The sequence below is a fragment of the Myxocyprinus asiaticus genome, chromosome 50, assembly GCF_019703515.2.
Source record: "Myxocyprinus asiaticus isolate MX2 ecotype Aquarium Trade chromosome 50, UBuf_Myxa_2, whole genome shotgun sequence".
NCBI classification, from domain to species: Eukaryota; Metazoa; Chordata; class Actinopteri; order Cypriniformes; family Catostomidae; genus Myxocyprinus; species Myxocyprinus asiaticus.
In genome coordinates, this window is record NC_059393.1 from 20,871,354 (window position 1) to 20,892,840 (window position 21,487).

Sequence of the window (21,487 nt, forward strand, 5' to 3'; positions counted from 1 at the left end):
GATATTACATAATAATGTCATTATATTATATTATATTATCTATAATATTATCTATGCATGAAAAGTCTGTGTATATAAAACTGCATGAAGAAAAGAAATGTCTTTATTAAAACCATCTATGAATTCTTTCCAGTTACTTTTCCTTTCTAAATCATATCAGTCGCCTGGTTGAAGCAAAATGTTGGCACTTCATTTGAATTATTTTTTAATCATTTACAATATCTTAAAAAAGACAAATCAAGCAATGCAAGTTACATTATTTTGTCTGTAATATTATTCCATTTTTGGTCTGTAAGTATCTACCAGCAGATTAAAAAGATAGATAGATAGATAGATAGATAGATAGATAGATAGATAGACAGACAGACAGACAGATAGATAGATAGACAGACAGATAGATAGATAGATAGACAGACACAGACAGATAGATAGATAGATAGACAGACACAGACAGACAGATAGATAGATAGATAGACAGACAGATAGATAGATAGACACAGACAGACAGATAGATAGATAGATAGACAGACAGACAGATAGATGACAGACAGACAGAAAGACACAGACAGACAGATAGATGACAGACAGACAGACACAGACAGACAGATAGATAGATAGATAGATAGATAGATAGCAGACAGACAGACAGACAGATAGATAGATAGATAGACAGACAGACACAGACAGACAGATAGATAGATAGATAGACAGACAGACAGACAGATAGATGACAGACAGACAGAAAGACACAGACAGACAGATAGATGACAGACAGACAGACAGACAGACAGACACAGACAGACAGACAGAGACAGACAGATAGATAGAACAGACAGACAGACAGATAGATAGACAGAACAGACAGACAGACAGATAGAACAGACACAGATAGATAGATAGATAGAACAGACAGACAGATAGATAGATAGACAGACAGACAGACAGATAGATGACAGACAGACAGAAAGACACAGACAGACAGATAGATGACAGACAGACAGAAAGACAGACAGAGACAGACAGACAGATAGATAGGTAGAACAGACAGACAGATAGATAGATAGATACAGACAGACAGACAGATAGCTAGATAGATGATAGATAGATAGATAGATGATAGATAGATAGATAGATAGATAGATAGATAGATAGATAGATAGAATAGACAGATAGATAGATGATAGATAGATAATTGGATAGATAGATGGATAGATGGATAGATAGACAGACAGACAGACAGATAGATAGATAGATAGATAGACAGACAGACAGACAGATAGATAGATCGATAGATAGAACAGACAGATAGATAGATAGATGATAGATAGATAATTGGATAGATAGATGGATAGATGGATAGATAGACAGACAGACAGATAGATAGATAGGTAGATAATTGGATAGATAATTGGATAGATAGACAGACAGACAGACAGATAGATAGATAGATAGATAGATAGATAGATAGACAGATCAGACAGACACAGACAGACAGATAGATAGATAGACAGACAGACAGATAGATAGATCGATAGATAGAACAGACAGATAGATAGATAGATAGATGATAGATAGATAATTGGATAGATAGATGGATAGATGGATAGATAGACAGACAGACAGATAGATAGATAGGTAGATAATTGGATAGATAATTGGATAGATAGACAGACAGACAGATAGATAGATAGATAGATAGATAGATAGATAGACAGACAGACAGACAGATAGATAGATCGATAGATAGAACAGACAGATAGATAGATAGATGATAGATAGATAATTGGATAGATAGATGGATAGATGGATAGATAGACAGACAGACAGATAGATAGATAGATAGATAGATGATGCGATAGATAATCAGTGGATAGATAGACAGACAGACAGACAGATAGATAGATAGATAGATAGATAGATAGATAGACAGACAGACAGACACAGACAGACAGATAGATAGATAGACAGACAGACAGACAGATAGATGACAGACAGACAGAAAGACACAGACAGACAGATAGATGACAGACAGACAGAAAGACAGACAGACAGACAGATAGACAGACAGAGATAGATAGATAGATAGACAGACAGACACAGACAGACAGATAGATAGATAGACAGACAGACAGACAGATAGATAGACACAGACAGACAGATAGATAGACAGACAGACAGACGAGATGATGATAGACAGACAGACAGAAAGACAGACAGACAGACAGATAGACAGACAGAGACAGACAGATAGATAGATAGAACAGACAGACAGATAGATAGATAGAACAGACAGACAGATAGATAGGTAGAACAGACAGACAGATAGATAGATAGAACAGACAGACAGATAGATAGATACAGACAGACAGACAGATAGCTAGATAGATAGATAGATGATAGATAGATAGATAGATGATAGATAGATAGATAACAGACAGACAGACAGACAGATAGATAGATCGATAGATAGAACAGACAGATAAATAGATAGATGATAGATAGATAATTGGATAGATAGATGGATAGATGGATAGATACAGACAGACAGATAGATAGATAGGTAGATAATTGGATAGATAATTGGATAGATAGACAGACAGACAGACAGACAGATAGATAGAACAGACAGACAGACAGATAGAAGATAGATAGATAGATAGATAACAGACAGACAGACAGATAGATAGATAGGTAGATGATAGATGATAGATAGATAACAGACAGACAGACAGTTAGATTTATTTTGGCACATCTTTAAATAGACACTGTAAAGGGGTTCAGTGGAAAGGAGGAGGCGAGAACCGGCTTGACAACTTAAATAATAATTTAATAAACAATTTAAACAAAACACACAACCAAAAACACACAGTACAGCTGTCTGTAATTCTCTCTCTCTCGAACAGTTGTCGCCGGCCGCCTTTATCTCTCGCGCGCCCCATCAGGCTGATTGGGGACCGGGTGTGTCTCATTCCAGCCCGGCCCCGCCCTCCTCGGCTCTACAGACACTAATATAATTAAATACTGTGTAGTAATCATAATCATTTATTCTATTTCAAGAGACTGTGTTTTCATTTTACAGTTGTTTTTGTTTGTTTGTTTGTTTGTTTTTTTATCAGTTTCACAAGTAACAAATGCTTTCAAAACCATTAAGGTAATACAGTAGTTTTACATTAGGGGTAGTGTAATACAGTACATATCTACATGAATATATTAAAGAAGTTTTAATTGCTCTTTGTTTCAGAGATATACGAATTGAGTGACTATAATGTTCTATCCCCTTTTAAAAACAATAAAGCAAGTTTTCTCGACAAAACAAAACAAAAAATAAAAAAAAAATAAAAAAAAGGTATATTTGTGAATATAAAGTTTAGCCAATAAATAGATTTATTTTTATTTTTATCCAAACATAACAAAGCAATGGTGACGTCACGGGAGGAGGGAGGGGCCTGGAGCAGGGGCGTTCCATAGGGGCGTGTATGTTTTGCGTCATCAACATTGCGCACATTCTCTTGCCATCTGGGAAGGTGAATTTACCGGTTTCCGGATATATCGGTGTTTTACAGCTGATCTGAGAGTTTATACGCATAAAACATGATCAGAAACGGAAACCATGCGGTGGAGGAGGAAGACAAAGCAGAGAGCAGTTCCTCTAGCCGGGGAGGGTCAGCCTGCAGCGCGGAGAAGAGGAAGCGGGTGGTCCGGGTGTGGTGTGACGGTTGGTGAGTGAGATCACAGCGGAAGATCGGAGTATAAAGTCATATATGGTTGCTTTTGGAATTACATTAATTCACAAATTGTATAATGCATTACAACAGCATGCAAATGAGATATATATATATATAGAGAGAGAGAGAGAGAGAGTGAGAGTTATGCAAAAAGTACTATGGTTGCACTATAGTACAGTCATGGTAATACTATGGAGTTTTTATATGCACCATAGTACTGTATTATTACCATATTCACGTGTCATGGTATTTACAGAAAACTGTGGTAACACCATGGTACTAATGCTTCTTAATTATTACCATAAGTCCAAAAGTCCATGCTATTAATATGGTACTGTCAATATAATGGTACTGAAATGGTATTTAAATTTTACTATGAAACTAAAATCCATTAAAAGTGGTGCCATGTTCAAAAACATGTTATTGCCAAGGCACATGCCCCAAAAATATAGCATCTATGAGGAATTGCTTGTTACAAAAATATTTGTTACCATGGTGCATGTTCAAACATCCATGGGGTTTCCATGGTACCATGTCCAAAATAGTACATACCCTTACAAGTTAGTACTGTGGTGGTACTATGGGAATATCAGATGGTTATACCATAGTAGTCTGACATATATCGTAGATTTGAAATTCATGTACCATGGTATTTACATCGGACTCCAATGTACTTCTGAGAATACCATAGTTTTATGTCCAAATATTTTACCAAAATTTACCAAAACTACTGTAGCGTCTCTCCCAGAATTGCTTTAATAGTACACAAGAGGGTGGTGAACCTAAAGTTATAAATAACACATCGTCTGATGCGTGTCGGTTAGTAAAGGATCAAGGGAAATGGAATTGGATATTATGTCCTCAAGTTATCCCATCGGTCTGGCTAATGATCTAACTGGGGCAAAGGCCTTGCTTAGATAACGCAATAGCACACACACCGTTTCAGGTTACCGTTCAAGTGTGCCAAGTCAATTCACGTTATTGAGTACTAAGTCCAGTTCTGTTTTAATCAACAGCTATGACATGGTGCACTATGGTCATTCTAACCAATTGCGGCAGGCCAAAGCCATGGGAGATTATCTCGTAGTGGGAGTTCACACAGATGGTATGCTTCACAAGACACATTATACACTTGACTTAGTCCTTGATAACACATACAAATGCTTTGCACTGCACGTAAAGTGGCCCCCAAAGTATTTGGACACTTGAGTGAAACCTAAAATATTCTTTCTCTCACTTTCAGAGGAAATAGCCAAGCACAAGGGTCCTCCGGTGTTCATGCAGGCTGAGCGTTATAAAATGATCCGGGCGATAAAATGGGTGGATGAAATCGTAGAGGGGGCGCCGTATGTCACCACGCTGGCAACGCTGGACAAATACAACTGTGATTTCTGCGTGCATGGAGGTGAGGGGCCACTTATAGACGCCTACAGCCACAGCATAATCACTCTAACATTTTTAAGGGGCCATTGTAGCATTTTATTCCTTTAAGTTCACTTATTATGTTTGTCAAATCATAATTTACCTTTTCATTAACATTTTCCACTTTTTCTTTGACCCTTAGAAATTAAACAGGTTTATATCGCTACTGCATCTTTTAAGACTTCTAAATGACCTCTGTTATGATTAGCTAACCTCTACATTCTTGGGTAGTTCACACTATGTATATATGAGAGATATGCATTGTGGACGTTAAAGTATGTCTAAATAGTACATCAAACACGTATATTTCAAAAGAGCAACAAAACACTGGATTTCATGATATGGCCCCTTTAAAACGTAACTGTATCAAAATTATACTGAATTTGAGTTGAATATGAAATTATTTCATTTATTTTGGTAGATGACATCACCTTAACCGTAGATGGAAAGGATACTTATGACGAGGTGAAGAGAATGGGCAGATACAGGTAAATGAAAGAGGCCCTAAGACAGACACTTGTGGTACACCACTGAACTTGTAGCCAAAAGTAGATGTTTTGGTTGTCTTATGCATTGTGTGTGTCCACAGGGAGTGCAAACGCACACAGGGAGTGTCAACGACAGACCTGGTGGGTCGTATGCTCTTGTTGACAAAAGCGCACCACAGTAACATTGTGAGTATACTTTATGTGTGTGGATATGCATTACAAAATTCTGTTTCATTCCAACAATGCCTAATCCAGAATTTTCCTCTCTCTCTCAGGATAACACAGCCTACCAACTGCACACAGATAACTTTGGGAAGGTGAGTTGATGTTTTCACAGCTTACATTCAGATTCACAATGTTATTAAGTAGTAGAACATGTTTTAATCTGTTGTCATACTCATACTAGAGGTCAGGATGCATCTTAAAGTCAACATTAAATCACAAATGATATTATTTTCTTTCTTAATACATGTTTCTGCTGTTATTGTGCATGATTCATGAGTGCATGTGTTTCTAAAGAAAAAATAGTTTGTTTTCATAATATTTCATAAAAATGTAATCAATCAGATGCAACTTCTCTATATAACTAAGGGAATGTGGGTGGAGTAAAATAAAATGAACTGTCAATAAAACGCATAATAACATCAAACCTTTTGTTAGGTGACATTAGAGGTGCAAAAATTGCACATATAAATTTTCAATACGTTTCGAAATGCAACAGTTGGTTTATGTTGTTTTGAATTCTAGTAGCGGAACATACTGTACTGTGCATAACTGAAATGTATGATTTAATCTGTGGTATGTATTAAAAAACTGATATAAATCAGTAACTTGAATATTTTTTAATGTGAAACAATTTTCTCATTTATCTCTTTAGGGCCCTAAAGGTCATAGTCCTTGGACTGGCGTCTCTCAGTTCCTTCAAACATCTCAAAAAATCATCCAGTTTGCCTCAGGAAAAGAGCCAGAGCCGGGAGACACAATCATATATGTGGCCGGCGCTTTTGACCTCTTCCGTATCCTTATAATTCTGTCATTTACTCACCCTCACTGTCTCTTTCAAGAAGGGAGTTCATGTTGTGTCTGTGTGTATTTATGGGTGTTTTGGTTGTAGCCTTTACTGTTTGTACCATAAAGACATTGGTCATGTGGATTTCCTAGAGACCGTTCACAAACAAGCAAAGAAGCCTTACGTCATTGTCGGATTGCATTTTGACCAGGTGTGTTTCAAATACACGTGCACCTTGAACAGCTCTTTGCCATTATATTTCTCTGAACAAACTTTGCTGAAAGGCATAGATATAGCTGTTTGTTTTTAATGTTTGTAACAAATATACATGAACTTTGATAATACAAAACCTCATGTGAACCAGGAAGAATGGAAGTTTAAATTCCATGACAACACACATTTTACAGATTTCTTTAAAATCCTGGTGTCAGGGGGAACTAAAATTCGCCCAAAAAGGATGTTCATAATGTTCATTATATGCACACATTTTGCATATATTTCATCAGATATATCTGTATCCCATGCAGGTGAAATTATGTCTAGTTTAGTCTTTTTCACTCTAAGAAACCACCCTTAGAAAGCATCTCCTATTCAGATTTCATACTGATTTTGCTTTTTTTTTTTTTTTTTAATCTACCAGATTTTATACTATATTTGTTATTTTCATTACTTTTAATGTTGTTATTTGTTTACCTAAATGTGTGCATAGTTTTAAAATAGCCAGATTACAAGTGCTGACTCCGTGTTTTGTAGGAAGTGAACCGCTACAAAGGGAAGAACTACCCCATCATGAATGTTCATGAGAGAACTTTGAGTGTGCTGGCCTGCCGAGTGAGCGCACACACACACACACACACACACACACACACACCACACACTAAAGGAATACTTTCTGCCTCCTCCAATCAAATCACAGCATTGTGCATGCACTACTTCCTGTTCCAATCCCATTTTATTACAGTATGTCTTGGTATTCTTAACACTATTATCACAAAACAATACACCACTGTTCTCTGAGAGAGAGAGAGAGAGAGATAGAAAGATTATGAAAAGAAGAATGTAAGGCAGTGAGAGGGAGGGCAAGGAGAAAAATCTTTACTAAAACAGAAACATTTCAAAGTCAAGAGAGCAGACAGCAGAGACTGAGAATAGTCTTTGATTTTGTTTTATTCCGTATGATTATTGCATGCCTATTAAAAATCAAATCCAGCCAACAATCTCAATACCTTGAGCTAATCCAGACCATATCCCAGTTCACAAACCCTCTCAACCATCCAAAGCACACAGTCTCTCATGGCTCAGATACAAAACAGCATACCTAAAGTATGATGTAGCATTCAGAGAGAACCCACACTGTCAGTATCAGAAAAATGTAGTGAAACTCAAGACCTCCCTTACACTGAAATATCAATGAAAACCACAATCGAATGCATTCCTGAATGCATGCATCTCCAATAAACAACCAGAGTTTAATAATCCTCATCTGTTTCCTTTTGCCTTTGGAATTTTAGAACTTCATTTGGTGGTTCTGATTTGGGAGCCTTTAGAAATTAATTTAAGAAGTTAGAAAACATATAAAACTTAGAACTGAGAGAACTAAGAAAATGTAGAACTTTAGAACTTGGAATTTTAAGAATTATTGCTTTAAAAAAGCATAGAGCTTTTGAACCTACAGACCTTGTCATTTTATATCTTTAGTTTGAACCTCATAAATAACAACTGCAGAACGTTATAAGTTAACCTAATATACAGAAGTTATTACTTAAGGAATTTGGGACTTTCGAACTTTGAACTTCAGAAATGTCTACTGCAGAAATTAGAACTTTAGAAGCTAAAACATTATTACTTGGAGAACTTGGAACTTTAAACTTCAAAACTAAGTTCGTAGATAACCTTGAACTTTTTTAACTTTAGAACCTTAAAAGTTATTACTTACAGAACTTGGAACTTTTGAACTTCAGAGATTATTAATGTAGAACAAAGAAATTTGAACTTGAAAATTTAGAGGACTTTACAACTTAGAACATTAGAAGTTTGGAACTAAGTTCGTAGAGAACCTTGAACATTAGAACTTTGAACTTCAGAAATTACAAGTGGCGGATGGCAGAGGACTCCTCCGCCTCATGGCGAACTGCTCCAGTACCACTGGATCGTGTATCCTCAGCGTTGCGATTCTTCGTCAATGGCGAGGGCTCTCTGACGGCACGTCTTCCTCCAATCCTGGGTTTCGGCACCACTGTGGCAGACAAGCCTCTGCAATCCCTACTAAGGAGGAAGCGGGAACCGGAGTGAACAATACACGTAGACTTTAATATTCAAAACATTTTCAGCAGAACACAAAACATACGTCGACACACACACAGCTCTGTGTGTCTCTTTCTCTCCCTCTGGTGTCTCTGGCTCCTCCTTATCTCTCTCTCCCACTGATTGGGGCAACTCAGTGCCAGGCATGCATCCTCACAGCCCGGCCATGCCCTCCTCCTCATCACAAACTTTAAAACTAAGAACATTAGAAATTAGAAGTTTAGAACTAAGTTCGTAGAGAACCTTGAACATGAGAACTTTGAACTTCAGAAATTAGTTCAAACTTTTTGAACTTTAGAACCTAAAATTTACAGGAGTTATTCCTTAGAGAATTTGGAACTTCAGAACGTCAGATATTACTAATGTAGAACATAGATATTGGAACTTTAAAATCTAAGGAACTTTCAAACTTAAATTAGAATTTAGAAGTTTAGAACAAAGTCCGTAGAGAACCTTGAACATTAGAATTTGGAACTTCAGAAATTACTAATGTAGAACATAGAAATTAGAACTTTACAATTTAGAAAACTTTAAATCTTAGAACTTTAAAACTAAGAACATTAGAAATGAGAAGTTTAGAACTAAGTTCATAGAGAACCTTGAACATGAGAACTTTGAACTTCAGAAATTACAACTTTGAACTTTTTGAACTTTAGAACCTAAAATTTACAGGAGATATTCCTTAGAGAATTTGGAACTTCAGAACGTCAGATATTGCTTATGTGTAACATAGATATTGGAACTTTAATATCTAAGGAACTTTCAAACTTAAATTAGAATTTAGAAGTTTAGAACGAAGTTCGTAGAGAACCTTGAACATTAGAATTTGGAACTTCAGAAATTACTAATGTAGAACATAGAAATTAGAACTTTACAATTTAGAAAACTTTAAAACTAAGAACATTAGAAATGAGAAGTTTAGAACTAAGTTCATAGAGAACCTTGAAAATTAGAACTTCATTATTTTGTTCTGTGAATAACTGTTTTCTCGCTATCCCTTCTGTAGTATGTTTCAGAGGTTGTGATTGGGGCCCCATACGCAGTAGGCAAAGATCTTCTGGATCATTTTAAGGTATGGTACTAAACTGATTGAACTTGAATTAATTGTAGGGAATTTTAAACTACCTTTGAAGTACAGTAAACCGATGTAAACCCCTTCCAGACACAATAAGTGTGAAAATCAATATGAAAAAAATAGTGTTTGTGTGTGTGATTCTCACATCATGTTAGATAGTAAATCTTTAGTGTTTGTTTGTTTGTTTGTTTGTTTGTGTTCATGTTTTGTAATGCTCTGGGACAGCAGCCAGTCTCAAAGGCTTTAGTGACTGACCACTATTTCAGCAATTCTGTGCTCTTTTTTTCTTTAAAAACAATCTCGAGATTTACTGCTCGGCTCTTAAACCAAAGGCCCCTAGACAGTTACAGAGTTCGAGCATGCATAATAGTTTGGAAGACAGAGATGTTCTTGAAAGAGGGCTTGTGACATTTTCCCAGTCTTAATAAAAGAATACTAAGGATGCACAAATATATATATATACATATATATATATATATATATATATATATATATATATATATATATATATATATATATATATATATATCATTTTATTTTTATTTTTTTTGCAGTGTAAATAATGCACATTTATAATATACATACAGATTTATAATATTGGCCATTGAAGGCAAATTATTGGTTATCTGTATCTGCCAAAGCTTCTGTTTTGATGCATCCCTAAAGAATATAATTCAGCTTAAATTAAATCAAAATTCATAGCACCTCAGATAGTTTCCCATTTTTTCCCCAAAAAGAGTCAAGTTAAAAAACTGGAAACATCTATACCTTGTAGGTGGATCTGGTGTGCCATGGAAAGACGGAGGTGGTTTCCGACAGAGACGGGACAGACCCGTATGCAGTGAGTAGAGGCCGCTTGTCTTCTTACTCTTCTTCTATTACTAGTCATTATTTTAAATATCTACAACTATTTTCACCTACTTGTTTGCTGTCTTGTCAGGAACCGAAGAATCGAGGTATCTTCCGTGTTCTGGACAGCGGTAACAGTCTCACCACTGACGACATTGTGCAGAGAATCATTGAGAACAGGTAGTTTAATTGATTTAGGGGACGATGTTAGAGGTTCGATTGTTTTGTCCGAACCCGAGTTTGATTCCTCGACTTTGCACATTACATTATTTAGCTATTTTCAAGCGGACTTCATAAAACAGCTTTCACAACAACCAAACGAGCGAAACTTTGGCGTCAAACGAACTCTGGTTCGCACCAAAAGCTCTAGAGTGAAAATGGCTGAAAATGTTGTTCACATGTATTACTTATATTTGCGATCACTCTCTATTTTTGTCCTCTAGGCTGCAATTTGAGGCCAGAAACCAGAAGAAAGAAGCTAAGGAGATGGCTGTTATCGAGGCTATGAAGCATAAAGAAGATTCTGTGAAGACCGGAGGACCTCTGACGAATAATTAACCGTACTGAACTGTCCAAACCGAACAAATCAAAGGCTTCATCTTAGAACCAAAAATATGACCCCAAAACCCTTTGGCCCACTCCAAACCTTGACTTAACTGCTCCACTCTTAACGTTTTTTTAAATGTCTAAACCAACTGCGCATTTAAATGAAGATGATGGAGCAACAAGGACTTGTTTTATAAATCGTACGACACTTATTTGATGACAGAAGCACTTTGTTGTGCGGAGAGAGCTGATATGGTACAGTATCTATAAATGGGTTGGCATAGACGTTCTCTTGGAATGAGAGAGAAACATTCAGCAAATTATTTGTGGTGTTTATGAAGGTAATGGGAAGATTGTGTCATTTCAATGCTGTTTTTATTTATTCGTGATCCATCAAGAAATGTTTGATGAACATTTTTCTAAAGTGTTTTTTACATTAGTATGCATACTTGAAACAGTCAAAAAGCTTTTTAGGATTTTACTTTGGGATTTTTTATTTTTTCTGGTTTTGTCTTGCTGTTAACTTCCCCCACCCGAGTGAAAGTGACATGTCAAAGTCACAACCAGATTCGTGCTGTACGACTCTCTCAGCTGTTTTAACAGTTTTAATGAGCAACATTAATATTCATTACGTATGTCATCAGAGTGTAATTTCTGTCAATATCAGCTGTGGTTAAACCCAGTCAAACTTTTAAAACTCTTTGCTTATATAGTTTATGGATCTTGTTTTTATGCAGTTTGACATTTTATGCTTTGTAATGAATGTCAAGGCACCTTGCAATTGTAGCATGTGTTATTTACTGCACATTCAGAGTAAATTGCTGAGAAAATGTATGTGACACTAATTAAATATCTCTACATTGTAGATATAAGTAGAAATGTTGAGTGACCAATTCTGAATGTACCTGTTAGATGCTGAATGTTGGTGTGTTGTCAGTGTCCTCAGACAATCTTTAATCGATTTAATCTCATCGGAAACCAGAAATCCATACTGTAAATAATCAAAACACATCAAATAATTGCAAACTAGATTGCAGTTTTCACAATAAAAAGTATCGGAACAATTTGATGTCCTTTGTTTTACAGTTTTTAAAAAAAAAAATTAAGTAACACGTTGCTTAAGCAAAAGTGTTATTAAATCTGTACAATTATGTACTGATTAAGGCAATGAGGATTAAATAGTCACAAGTGTGGAGACACTTGCGTAAATTTGTTTCTGAATTTAAATGATCTTATAAACCCCTTTGATGTAAATGTAAATGCTTCATTTTATATAATAGTTTAAATAATATATATATATTAAACTTATTTCATACATTTATTTTGAGATGATCCTTGATACTATTTGATTTGATATTTGATTTATCATTATATTTATTTCATATTTTGTTATTTCATTTTGTGTATAATATAGAATATCAATAATATAGTAATTTGAGAGTTGATATATGCACATCTTTACACTTGCACATGTACATACGTCATTCTGTTATATGTCCTATTATTTGAGTCTATACTTTTATCTTGTTTTATATTCTGTGTCTCACTGTAATGTTCGGTGTGCACTTGTTTCTCCTATCACCAAACAAACAAAACATTCCTTGTGTATGTGACTTGGCAATAAAGCTCATTCTGATTCTGATTCTTTACCCCCTTTTTTATGTTAAAAAAAAAGTATTTGCCAATGAGTTAAGAAAATAAGTAGATTTATCCGGTTATTAATATGTTTAGATATTTTAATATTTAAAAAAAAAAAAAATCTTAATCCAGGCTTTTGTGTTTTGTTTTACCTTATTTCATTTTTATAATTTTGTGTTCATTTTATTTAGTTTTTCTTTAATGAATTTAATTTTGTTATTTTATGTTCATTTTATTGTGTTATTTTTCTTCATTCTGTTTTGTTTTATTATTTTGTTCATTTTATTTAGTTTTACTTAATTGTATTATTTTATGTTACTATTTTGTTTTATCTTATTTTTTTCTTTATGTATAAAGTTGCATATCAATAAAATAGTAATTTGTTAGTTGCTGTTTTGTTTTCTGTTTTTGTTTTAATAAAATATATTTAATATTTTTTTATTTTGTTGTTTTGTTTTACTTCATTTTATTATTTTGTTAATTCTGTTTTTGAGACATTTCATTTGATCATTTTATATTAATTTTATTCTCTTTTACTTTATGAAATTTTATGTTGTTCATTTTATTTTGTTTAACTAAACTTTTTTTGTTTTACTCTTATTTTGTTCATTTTATTTTGTTTTTACTTCATTAATTTTATTATTATTATTATTTTGCTTCATTTTATTATTTTATGTTAATTTTTGATTTGTTTGACTTTTCTTCTTCTTTTTTGTTTTACTCTATTATTTTGTTAATTTATTAAGTTTTTACTTTATTTAATTTTAGGTTATGTTCATTTAATTTTGTTTTTACTTCATTTTATTTATTTATTTATATTTTTTTAACTTTATTTTATTATTTTATGTTCATTTTATTTTGTTTTACTTTTCTTCTTTTTTGTTTTACTCTGTTATTTTGTTAATTTATTTAGTTTTTACTTTAATTTTAGGTTATGTTCATTTAATTTTGTTTTTACTTCATTTTATTTATTTATTTATTTATTTTTACTTTATTTTATTATTTTATGTTCATTTTATTTTGTTTTACTTTTCTTCTTTTTGTTTTACTGTATTATTTTGTTAATTTATTTCGTTTTTACTTTATTTAATTTTAGGTTTTGTTCATTACATTTTTTTTCTTTACTTCATTTTATTATTTTATGTTCATTTTGTTTTGTTTTTACTTCAATTAATTGTATTATTTTATGTTCATTATTTTAACTTCATTTCATTTTAATATGTTGTTCATTTTATTTTGTTTTAATTTATTTAATATATTATTTGTGTTCATTTTAATTTGTTTTATTTTCATTACTTGATTTGATTTGAATTTCTTTTAAATGAAGTCCCTGAACAGCTCCACATTCTCTGCGTTTGAACAAAACCCATCTCAGGTGACAAAGTTCCACAAACCTCACGTCACTTCCTTCCTATAGAAAGCGGACACATCTCCCGAATCGAATTAGACCATTTATGTTACCTGTAAAGAGCAGATGGTGGCGCGTTATGCATTAGGAATGTTTGCGCAGCGTTTGTGTTCAGACTCATTCTCGGTGGATACAAGGATAGTTCACCATCACAAGCGCCGAGTCTGAAGAAAGGGACCGAACATTTTCCTGCCGCCCTTTCTCTATCTCTCTCTATCTCTCTTTTCAAAACACTTGGAGTACGATCTCTACAATATAAGCTTTGGTGTCATTTTTACGCATTACTGGTGGAACTTTGGAGAGCGCACGGAGATCCCGCATGTTCACCAACCAACCGGGATGTTTTTACGCGACTTTAGCAATGACTCTTCTACTCCATCGGTGATCCTAGGCTTTCTCTTGGTTCTTTGGCTCTATTTGGTAAAGACATGAACTCTGGATATGGGTCTGTGTCTGGGCTCAGAGGTGAAGGAGGAAGACAAGAAGGCGAAGATCCTCAGCGCACAGATAGACAGAGATCTGTACGAATACGCAAAGAGCGAGATGAACGTGGTGAAGATACTCATGCTGGGTAAGAGACCTCTGATCCTGGATGATTGTTCATCTGAGTTGGACTTTTGGTTGATCAGACTTGGATTCATAGTTTACATAAACTAGCTTCTACATGTAATATATTTTTGGGGTTTTAGTTTTGGTCTCATAACTGAAAGGTTGTGGGTTTGAACCCCAGATCCGAATTAAAACATTGGAGAAGTTTGTGGTTAGACCCCCTAGGTCTGGGCAGGTACACTGCAAAAAAAAAAGCATGTTCTTACTGAGTATTTTTGTCTTAATTTCCAGTAGAAATATCTAAACATTGTTACAACATTGTTACAACAATCTTGGAATGACAAGATATTTTTCTTGTTTTCAGAGACTAAATTTAATCACGTTAATGCTTATAACAAGAAAACAGGAAAACAAGTGTATTTTTCTTGCATTATTGGCAAATAGTTCTTTCTTGTTTTAAGCATAAACCTCACTAGATTTTGTTCGATTTCTCTGAAAGCAAAACTGAATATCTTACGTCATTCTGACTCTCGAGTAATTGTTATTGTTTTAAGGGTGTTTAGATACAAAAATACTCAAAGATTGTACATTCAAACTTCACCCCAAAAATACGTAGGTTTAAACCCCAGATCTGGGCTCATTAGTAAAATGTTGTGGGTTGGAACACAAGAATTTGGGCAGGTAACTTAAAGATAGTAGGTTCAAACTTAAAGTTGCACTCAATATAAAAGAGTTACTCCTAAAGAGATTAATCGTAATTCTGAAACATATGTATAAAAGCATAAGAACTCACATGAGATGAGGACTCCAGTCATATCTGTAACCTTATAAAACTGTTTTCACTACTTGGAGAGGGTCAGCACATGTGGGCTGCCATGTTTGAATCACGTGACCAGCGAAATACTACTCGCTTAATCTCAGTAACTGTCCTGTTATTGGAAACTTACTCATGGATTAAATTAATCATGTCAGACCGTGATTAGTTAATTTCTACAATGGCGTTTGAATGATGCTGCATCCACACCACTAGGTGTCAGTGTCAAAGATGACACAAACAAAAAGTTATTGAGTGCACCTTTAAAGGTATAGTTCACTTATAGAATGATGAAGGTTCAAACCCCAAATCTGGGCTCATAGGTGAAATGTTGAGTGTTCAAATCCCAGATCTGAGTTGAAATCAAGAAGTTGGGAATTAGAACCCTAGAGCTAGGCAGGTAACAGAAAGATTGTATGTTTAAACTTAAAGGTAAAGTTCACTCAAAGAATGATGTAGGTTCAAACACCAGATCTGAGTTGAAATTGAGAAGTTGGGGGTTTGCTCCCTTGATCTAGGTTGAAATTGAAAGGTTGTAGGTTTGAGCCCAGATCTGAAATGTAGTTACGTTTACATTTATGCATTTGGCAGACGCTTTTATCCAAAGCGACTTACAGTGCACTTATTACAGGGACAATTCCCCTGGAGCAACCTGGAGATAAGTGCCTTGCTCAAGGACACAATGGTGGTGGCTGTGGGGATTGAACCAGCAACCTTCTGATTACCAGTTATGTGCTTTAGCCTACTAAGCCATCACCACAAGTTGGGATTAGAACCGTAGATCATGGTTGAAACTGAAAATTTGTGGGCTTGAATCCCGAGATCTGAGCTGAAAGTTTTAGAGCCACAGATCTGGCCAGGCTACTGAAAGATTTTAGGTTCAAACTTAAAGGGAAAGTTCACCCAAAAATTACAGAATTTTCATTTTGGGGTAAAATAAACCAGTTTTTATGGGTCAAGATGTCAGCGCCTTTGATTTTATGCCTATTTTGATGGAAAACTACAGGTGCTGCAGAAAGTGGGAAGAGTACACTGGTCAAACAGATGAAGATAATTCACAGTCATGGTTTCACCAAGCAAGAGCTGGCCAGCTTTAAGGTAAGACCACCAATAGTTCTGAAGATTCATTTGCAAACAATAGTTTAATGTTTGTTCAGCACTGTATTTTGTCCCTGCACTCTGAACTTCCATTGCCGTCTGAGAAAACAAGCAACTGTGTTTGTATGTGTGTGATTTGGGATTATTACAAATTTAAGGGGTCAGTGGTTCACTTGTGTAACAAGACCTCCGTTAAAAGGAAGACTGTATCTTGCCTCAGCATATTTTATGTTCTGTTAGGAAGAGAAAAGAGGAAGGGGGCAAGTCGACAAAACAGAGAGGAAATATAAAGTGTGAGAATGCCGTACTGTCCTAGAACATGGTGTTAAATTCACGTTGTACAGTTTAGTAACAAGTTCATCCTGATCTTGACTAGTTTGGGACACCTTCCACACTGCATTTTTACATTTTCTCCATGTATTTTGTCTCTCTCATGTATAAATAATGCAAAGCAGTCCTGCCCTCTAACAGTTGTGGAAATATATCTACCGCGGAATAAAGAGTATTGCTAAATTTTATCGTTTGGCACATTTTTACATTACAATCCGCCAGTCCTCCCGCTGGCTTGTCCTGTTTTTGTTTGTTTACTGAGAGAAAGCTGACTGACAGAAACTTTCTTAGTAATTTCATTTCCTTTCCCTCACAGTTAATAAAACTAAGCCACTTTGATGGATTTTATTAGCCATCCTGTCAAATCTTTCTCCAGTTGTTTTATAATTCGGTGGATTCTGTCAAGAGACGAACAGAGAACTGTGCTATCCGTCATAACTCTCTGAAGTGCCAGGTGTAGATCCATGTGTGTGCTAGCTTGTTTAAGTAAGACCCGGTGTGCCATGTTCTCTCTCCTCATTTAATCTTCCCTCAGGGTCTGTTTGTGTTAACAACCCTTTTCTCTGTGAGCTTCAATCTAAGTGATGAGCTAAGAATGTGCAAATGGTGTTTTGAAGTCCCTGAGGGAGTTCTGGAGGCTCCAGCCTGGCCAAACACAAATACTGTTAGTTAGGGATGGGCCAGGATTGTGACTAGTTGACTGGTTGTCCAAAAACCAGCTAGTTTATCTAGATTTTTATTTTTTTGCGATGGTGTTATAAAGTGGATGAATTTAGACACAGTAAATTCAGAAACTTCCCTAAGAGGGTTTTGGCATGCTAAGAGACTGAACCTCAGCTAAAAAACTAGTCAACTTGTGAACAGATTGTGAGGATGCTAAGATATTATCAGAGAAGTTTACTACAGACTTCTAAGTTCGCTTTTGGAACATTCACCACCTTAAACTATTAATTTCAAGATGATTGCTTGCGATCTGACTTTGAATCTCCTTTCCAAAGTTATTCATAGGCCTTTGTTTTTTATTTATTTTATATTTATAATAAATTCAATTTTATTGCTAATAATAATAATAATAATATAGTCGCAAGCGGCAATTATTGGGGGCCAAACACATATGGAAAAATGACAAAAATAATCTGATTTGACAGGCAAGATCCTGTGGAACCTTAACTCTAACCTTAACTCAAACCCTAACCGCCTTCAGAGGGCTGACGGCATATTCGCTGTTCTTTTATGAAGTCATTCATGTTTTATTGTAGGTCAATTTATTATTTAAACCAACTCAGTTGCAAGTTTAAAGTTAATCCATAACTGAGATTTAAAACAGAGTTTTAAGTCATGGAGCAACAGGATTAAAGTCAATTCAGATTTACTGTGAAATTTAAATCAGAATCAAAACGATGATTTAAATGTAACCCTGATTATTTTTAAACAAAGTTTAAAGTTTGGTGCAACAGAATTATCAGATAAACCTTAATTTAATCTAAATTTAAGATTAATCCTGGTTGGTGCAACCCACCCTTAGTCTACCTTTAATTACTCTTAAGACCTTTGAATGGTTTATAGTTATGTGGCTCCCTCTGGTGGACAAACAGTACTGCCTTTTATGCCTATGAAAGCATTAAATACAGTTGAGAAATTAGGTATTTCTTATGTTACAGTCATGCCAAATTGATTACATTTTGCATGTTACCTCAGAATGTTCTTTTGTGCATGTACACCAAGTTTTGTTAATTTTAAAATATATGCTCACAAGATATGGGTCAATTAGTCATAATAGGCCATACCCAAAAACCTATCGGCTAATATCTTCTGAACGATTTACCATTTCAAAATTATTTTGATATCTTTTTGTCAGGAATGCCTGTAGATAATGTATACAAAGTTTCGAGTGAAGTGGGCAAACAGCCTTGGACGAGTTTGAAACGGTAGGTTTTTCTAATAAATCGAAATCGGAGAAAACGTTTCTTGCGGAAATGGAAATTCAAGTGACCATATGATTTGGGGGCACTGATGGATTCAGAAAAGCAACACATTTTTATTGTAGCCTTTACGGTTATGGAGATATTAGCAAAAACACAAATTAGCTAATTATAGCGCCACCGTGTGGCCGATTGTCACAAAATTTGATACCCTGCTTGTGTTTTGTAATTTGCATAACCCTCGGCCATTCCCAATATGAGTTATAATGTGCTGAAATTTTATTGGCCATTGGCGGCCATTTTTGTTAATTTGTTGAATCGATTTTTTAAGAATATGTTAGCATTTGAACCATAGAAGATACATATTTAATTTAAACTTTGTCGCTCAAACGACTGCGAAATTATCACAGTTTTTTTGTTGTAGCGCCCCCTAGGGGTGGAATTGTACAAAACTTTGCTGACTTCTAAATGTCCTGTTGACTGTGTACTGAGTTTGGTTACGTTTAGAGTTTGCATTGAGTAGATATTGATCAATTACTCAAATTGCTGTAATCCGAAGAAATTTTATCGTTAATATCTTTGGAACGATTCGACATATCAAAATTCATTTGCTAGCTTTTTGTCAGGGGTGCCTGTAGATGATGTATACCAAATTTTGTGCCAATTGGACTAACGGTCTAGGAGGAGTTTGAAGAAATTCAAAATGTTGGAAAAAAATTATAGATGGAAATCGGAGATATACAGTTTGTAGGGCTTGACTCAAGGAATCAGAGGAAAAAAAGGATTTTGATTCTAGCTCTTAAAGTTGCAGACATATGAGCCAAAATGTAAAAGTGTTTATTATAGCGCCACCTAGGGTCAGATGGGTGTGTATTTGTGCGACTGAGTGGTGGGGGGGATGTGGGAACATCCTGCCAAGTTTGGTGTCTCCGCGAGTAATGATCTCTGACGCTCAGACACTTTTAGAACAGAAAAAAAAAGAAGAATAAGAAAAAGAAGAAAATCAGTACAATTACAATAGGGTTCCAGCAGCTTCGCTGCTTGGCCCCCTAATAATGGTAAAATAATGTTAAATTTGTTAACAATAGTTAACAGCATTAGTTATCATGAACTAACAATGAACAATAAGTTTACAGCATTTGTTAAATTTGGTTAATGTTAATATTAACATTTACTAATATATTTTTAAATCAACAGTTGTATTTGTTAACATAGTTAATGCACGATGAACTAACATAAACTAACAATGAACAATTGTATTTTTATTAACTAAAATTAACTAAGAATAATAAATGCTGTAAAAAATATATTGTTTATTTGTTTGTTCATGATACCTAAAACATTAAGTAATGTTAACGAATGGAAACTTATTGTAAAGTGTCACCAATATTAGAATTAATTGCTTATTTGTTTGCATTTATTTTATTTGTTTATATGGAATATTTGTTATTTTAATCATTTTTTTATAGTTATACATTTATTTGGTTTATAATTTTTTTAAATAATTTTTTTCATGTCTCTGTTTTTTACTTGATTATTTATTTTATCCATAGGTGCCATCCCCTTTATTTGCTTTATATAATGTATTTATAAGTTAAATACAGTTGTGCTCAAACGTTTGCATACCCTGGCAGAAATTGTCTTTTATTTAAGGATAGTAATCATATAAAGCCATTTATTATCACATAGTTGTTTGGCTCCTTTTTAAATCACAAGGTGACACACACAGGTTTAAATGGCAATTAAAGGTTAATTTCCCACACCTGTGGCTTTTTAAATTGCAATTAGTGTCTGTGTATAAATAGTCAATGAGTTTGTTAGCTCTCACGTGGATGCACTGAGCAGGCTAGACACTGAGCCATGGGGAGCAGAAAAGAACTGTCAAAAGACCTGCATAACAAGGTAATGGAACTTTATAAAGATGGAAAAGGATATAAAAAATATATCCAAAGCCTTGAAAATGCCAGTCAGTACTGTTCAATCACTTATTAAGAAGTGGAAAATTCGGGGATCTCTTGATACCAAGCCAAGGTCAGGTAGACCAAGAAAGATTTCAGCCACAACTGCCAGAAGAATTGTTCGGGATACAAAGAAAAACCCACAGGTAACCTCAGGAGAAATACAGGCTGCTCTGGAAAAAGACGGTGTGGTTGTTTCAAGGAGCACAATACAATGATACTTGAACAAAAATGAGCTGCATGGTCGAGTTGCCAGAAAGAAGCCTTTACTGCACCAATGCCACAAAAAAGCCCGGCTACAATATGCCCAACAACACCTTGACATGCCTCACAGCTTCTGGCACACTGTAAT

The 21,487-nt window shown here is 34.8% G+C and overlaps 2 protein-coding genes across 2 annotated transcripts in view; both read left to right on the plus strand.

Annotated features, from left to right (window-relative positions):
* The first annotated feature begins 3,488 nt into the window (after positions 1 to 3,488).
* Positions 3,489 to 12,484, plus strand: pcyt2 (phosphate cytidylyltransferase 2, ethanolamine). Its single transcript, XM_051694634.1, has 13 exons — positions 3,489 to 3,719; positions 4,742 to 4,830; positions 4,969 to 5,130; positions 5,569 to 5,635; positions 5,737 to 5,821; positions 5,911 to 5,952; positions 6,513 to 6,651; positions 6,773 to 6,855; positions 7,398 to 7,475; positions 9,955 to 10,020; positions 10,799 to 10,864; positions 10,964 to 11,052; positions 11,316 to 12,484. The coding sequence occupies exons 1-13, from the start codon at positions 3,592 to 3,594 to the stop codon at positions 11,428 to 11,430; spliced, it is 1,209 nt and encodes a 402-aa protein (XP_051550594.1). The 5' UTR covers positions 3,489 to 3,591; the 3' UTR covers positions 11,431 to 12,484.
* A 2,003-nt stretch (positions 12,485 to 14,487) lies between these two features.
* The window catches only part of gnav1 (guanine nucleotide binding protein (G protein) alpha v1), a 40,995-nt gene continuing 33,995 nt past the window's right edge, over positions 14,488 to 21,487 (plus strand). The window contains exons 1-2 of the mRNA XM_051694636.1: positions 14,488 to 15,035; positions 16,834 to 16,925. Coding sequence (XP_051550596.1) covers positions 14,906 to 15,035; positions 16,834 to 16,925 — 222 coding nt within the window. The 5' untranslated portion in view covers positions 14,488 to 14,905. The remainder of the gene's footprint in view (positions 15,036 to 16,833; positions 16,926 to 21,487) is intronic.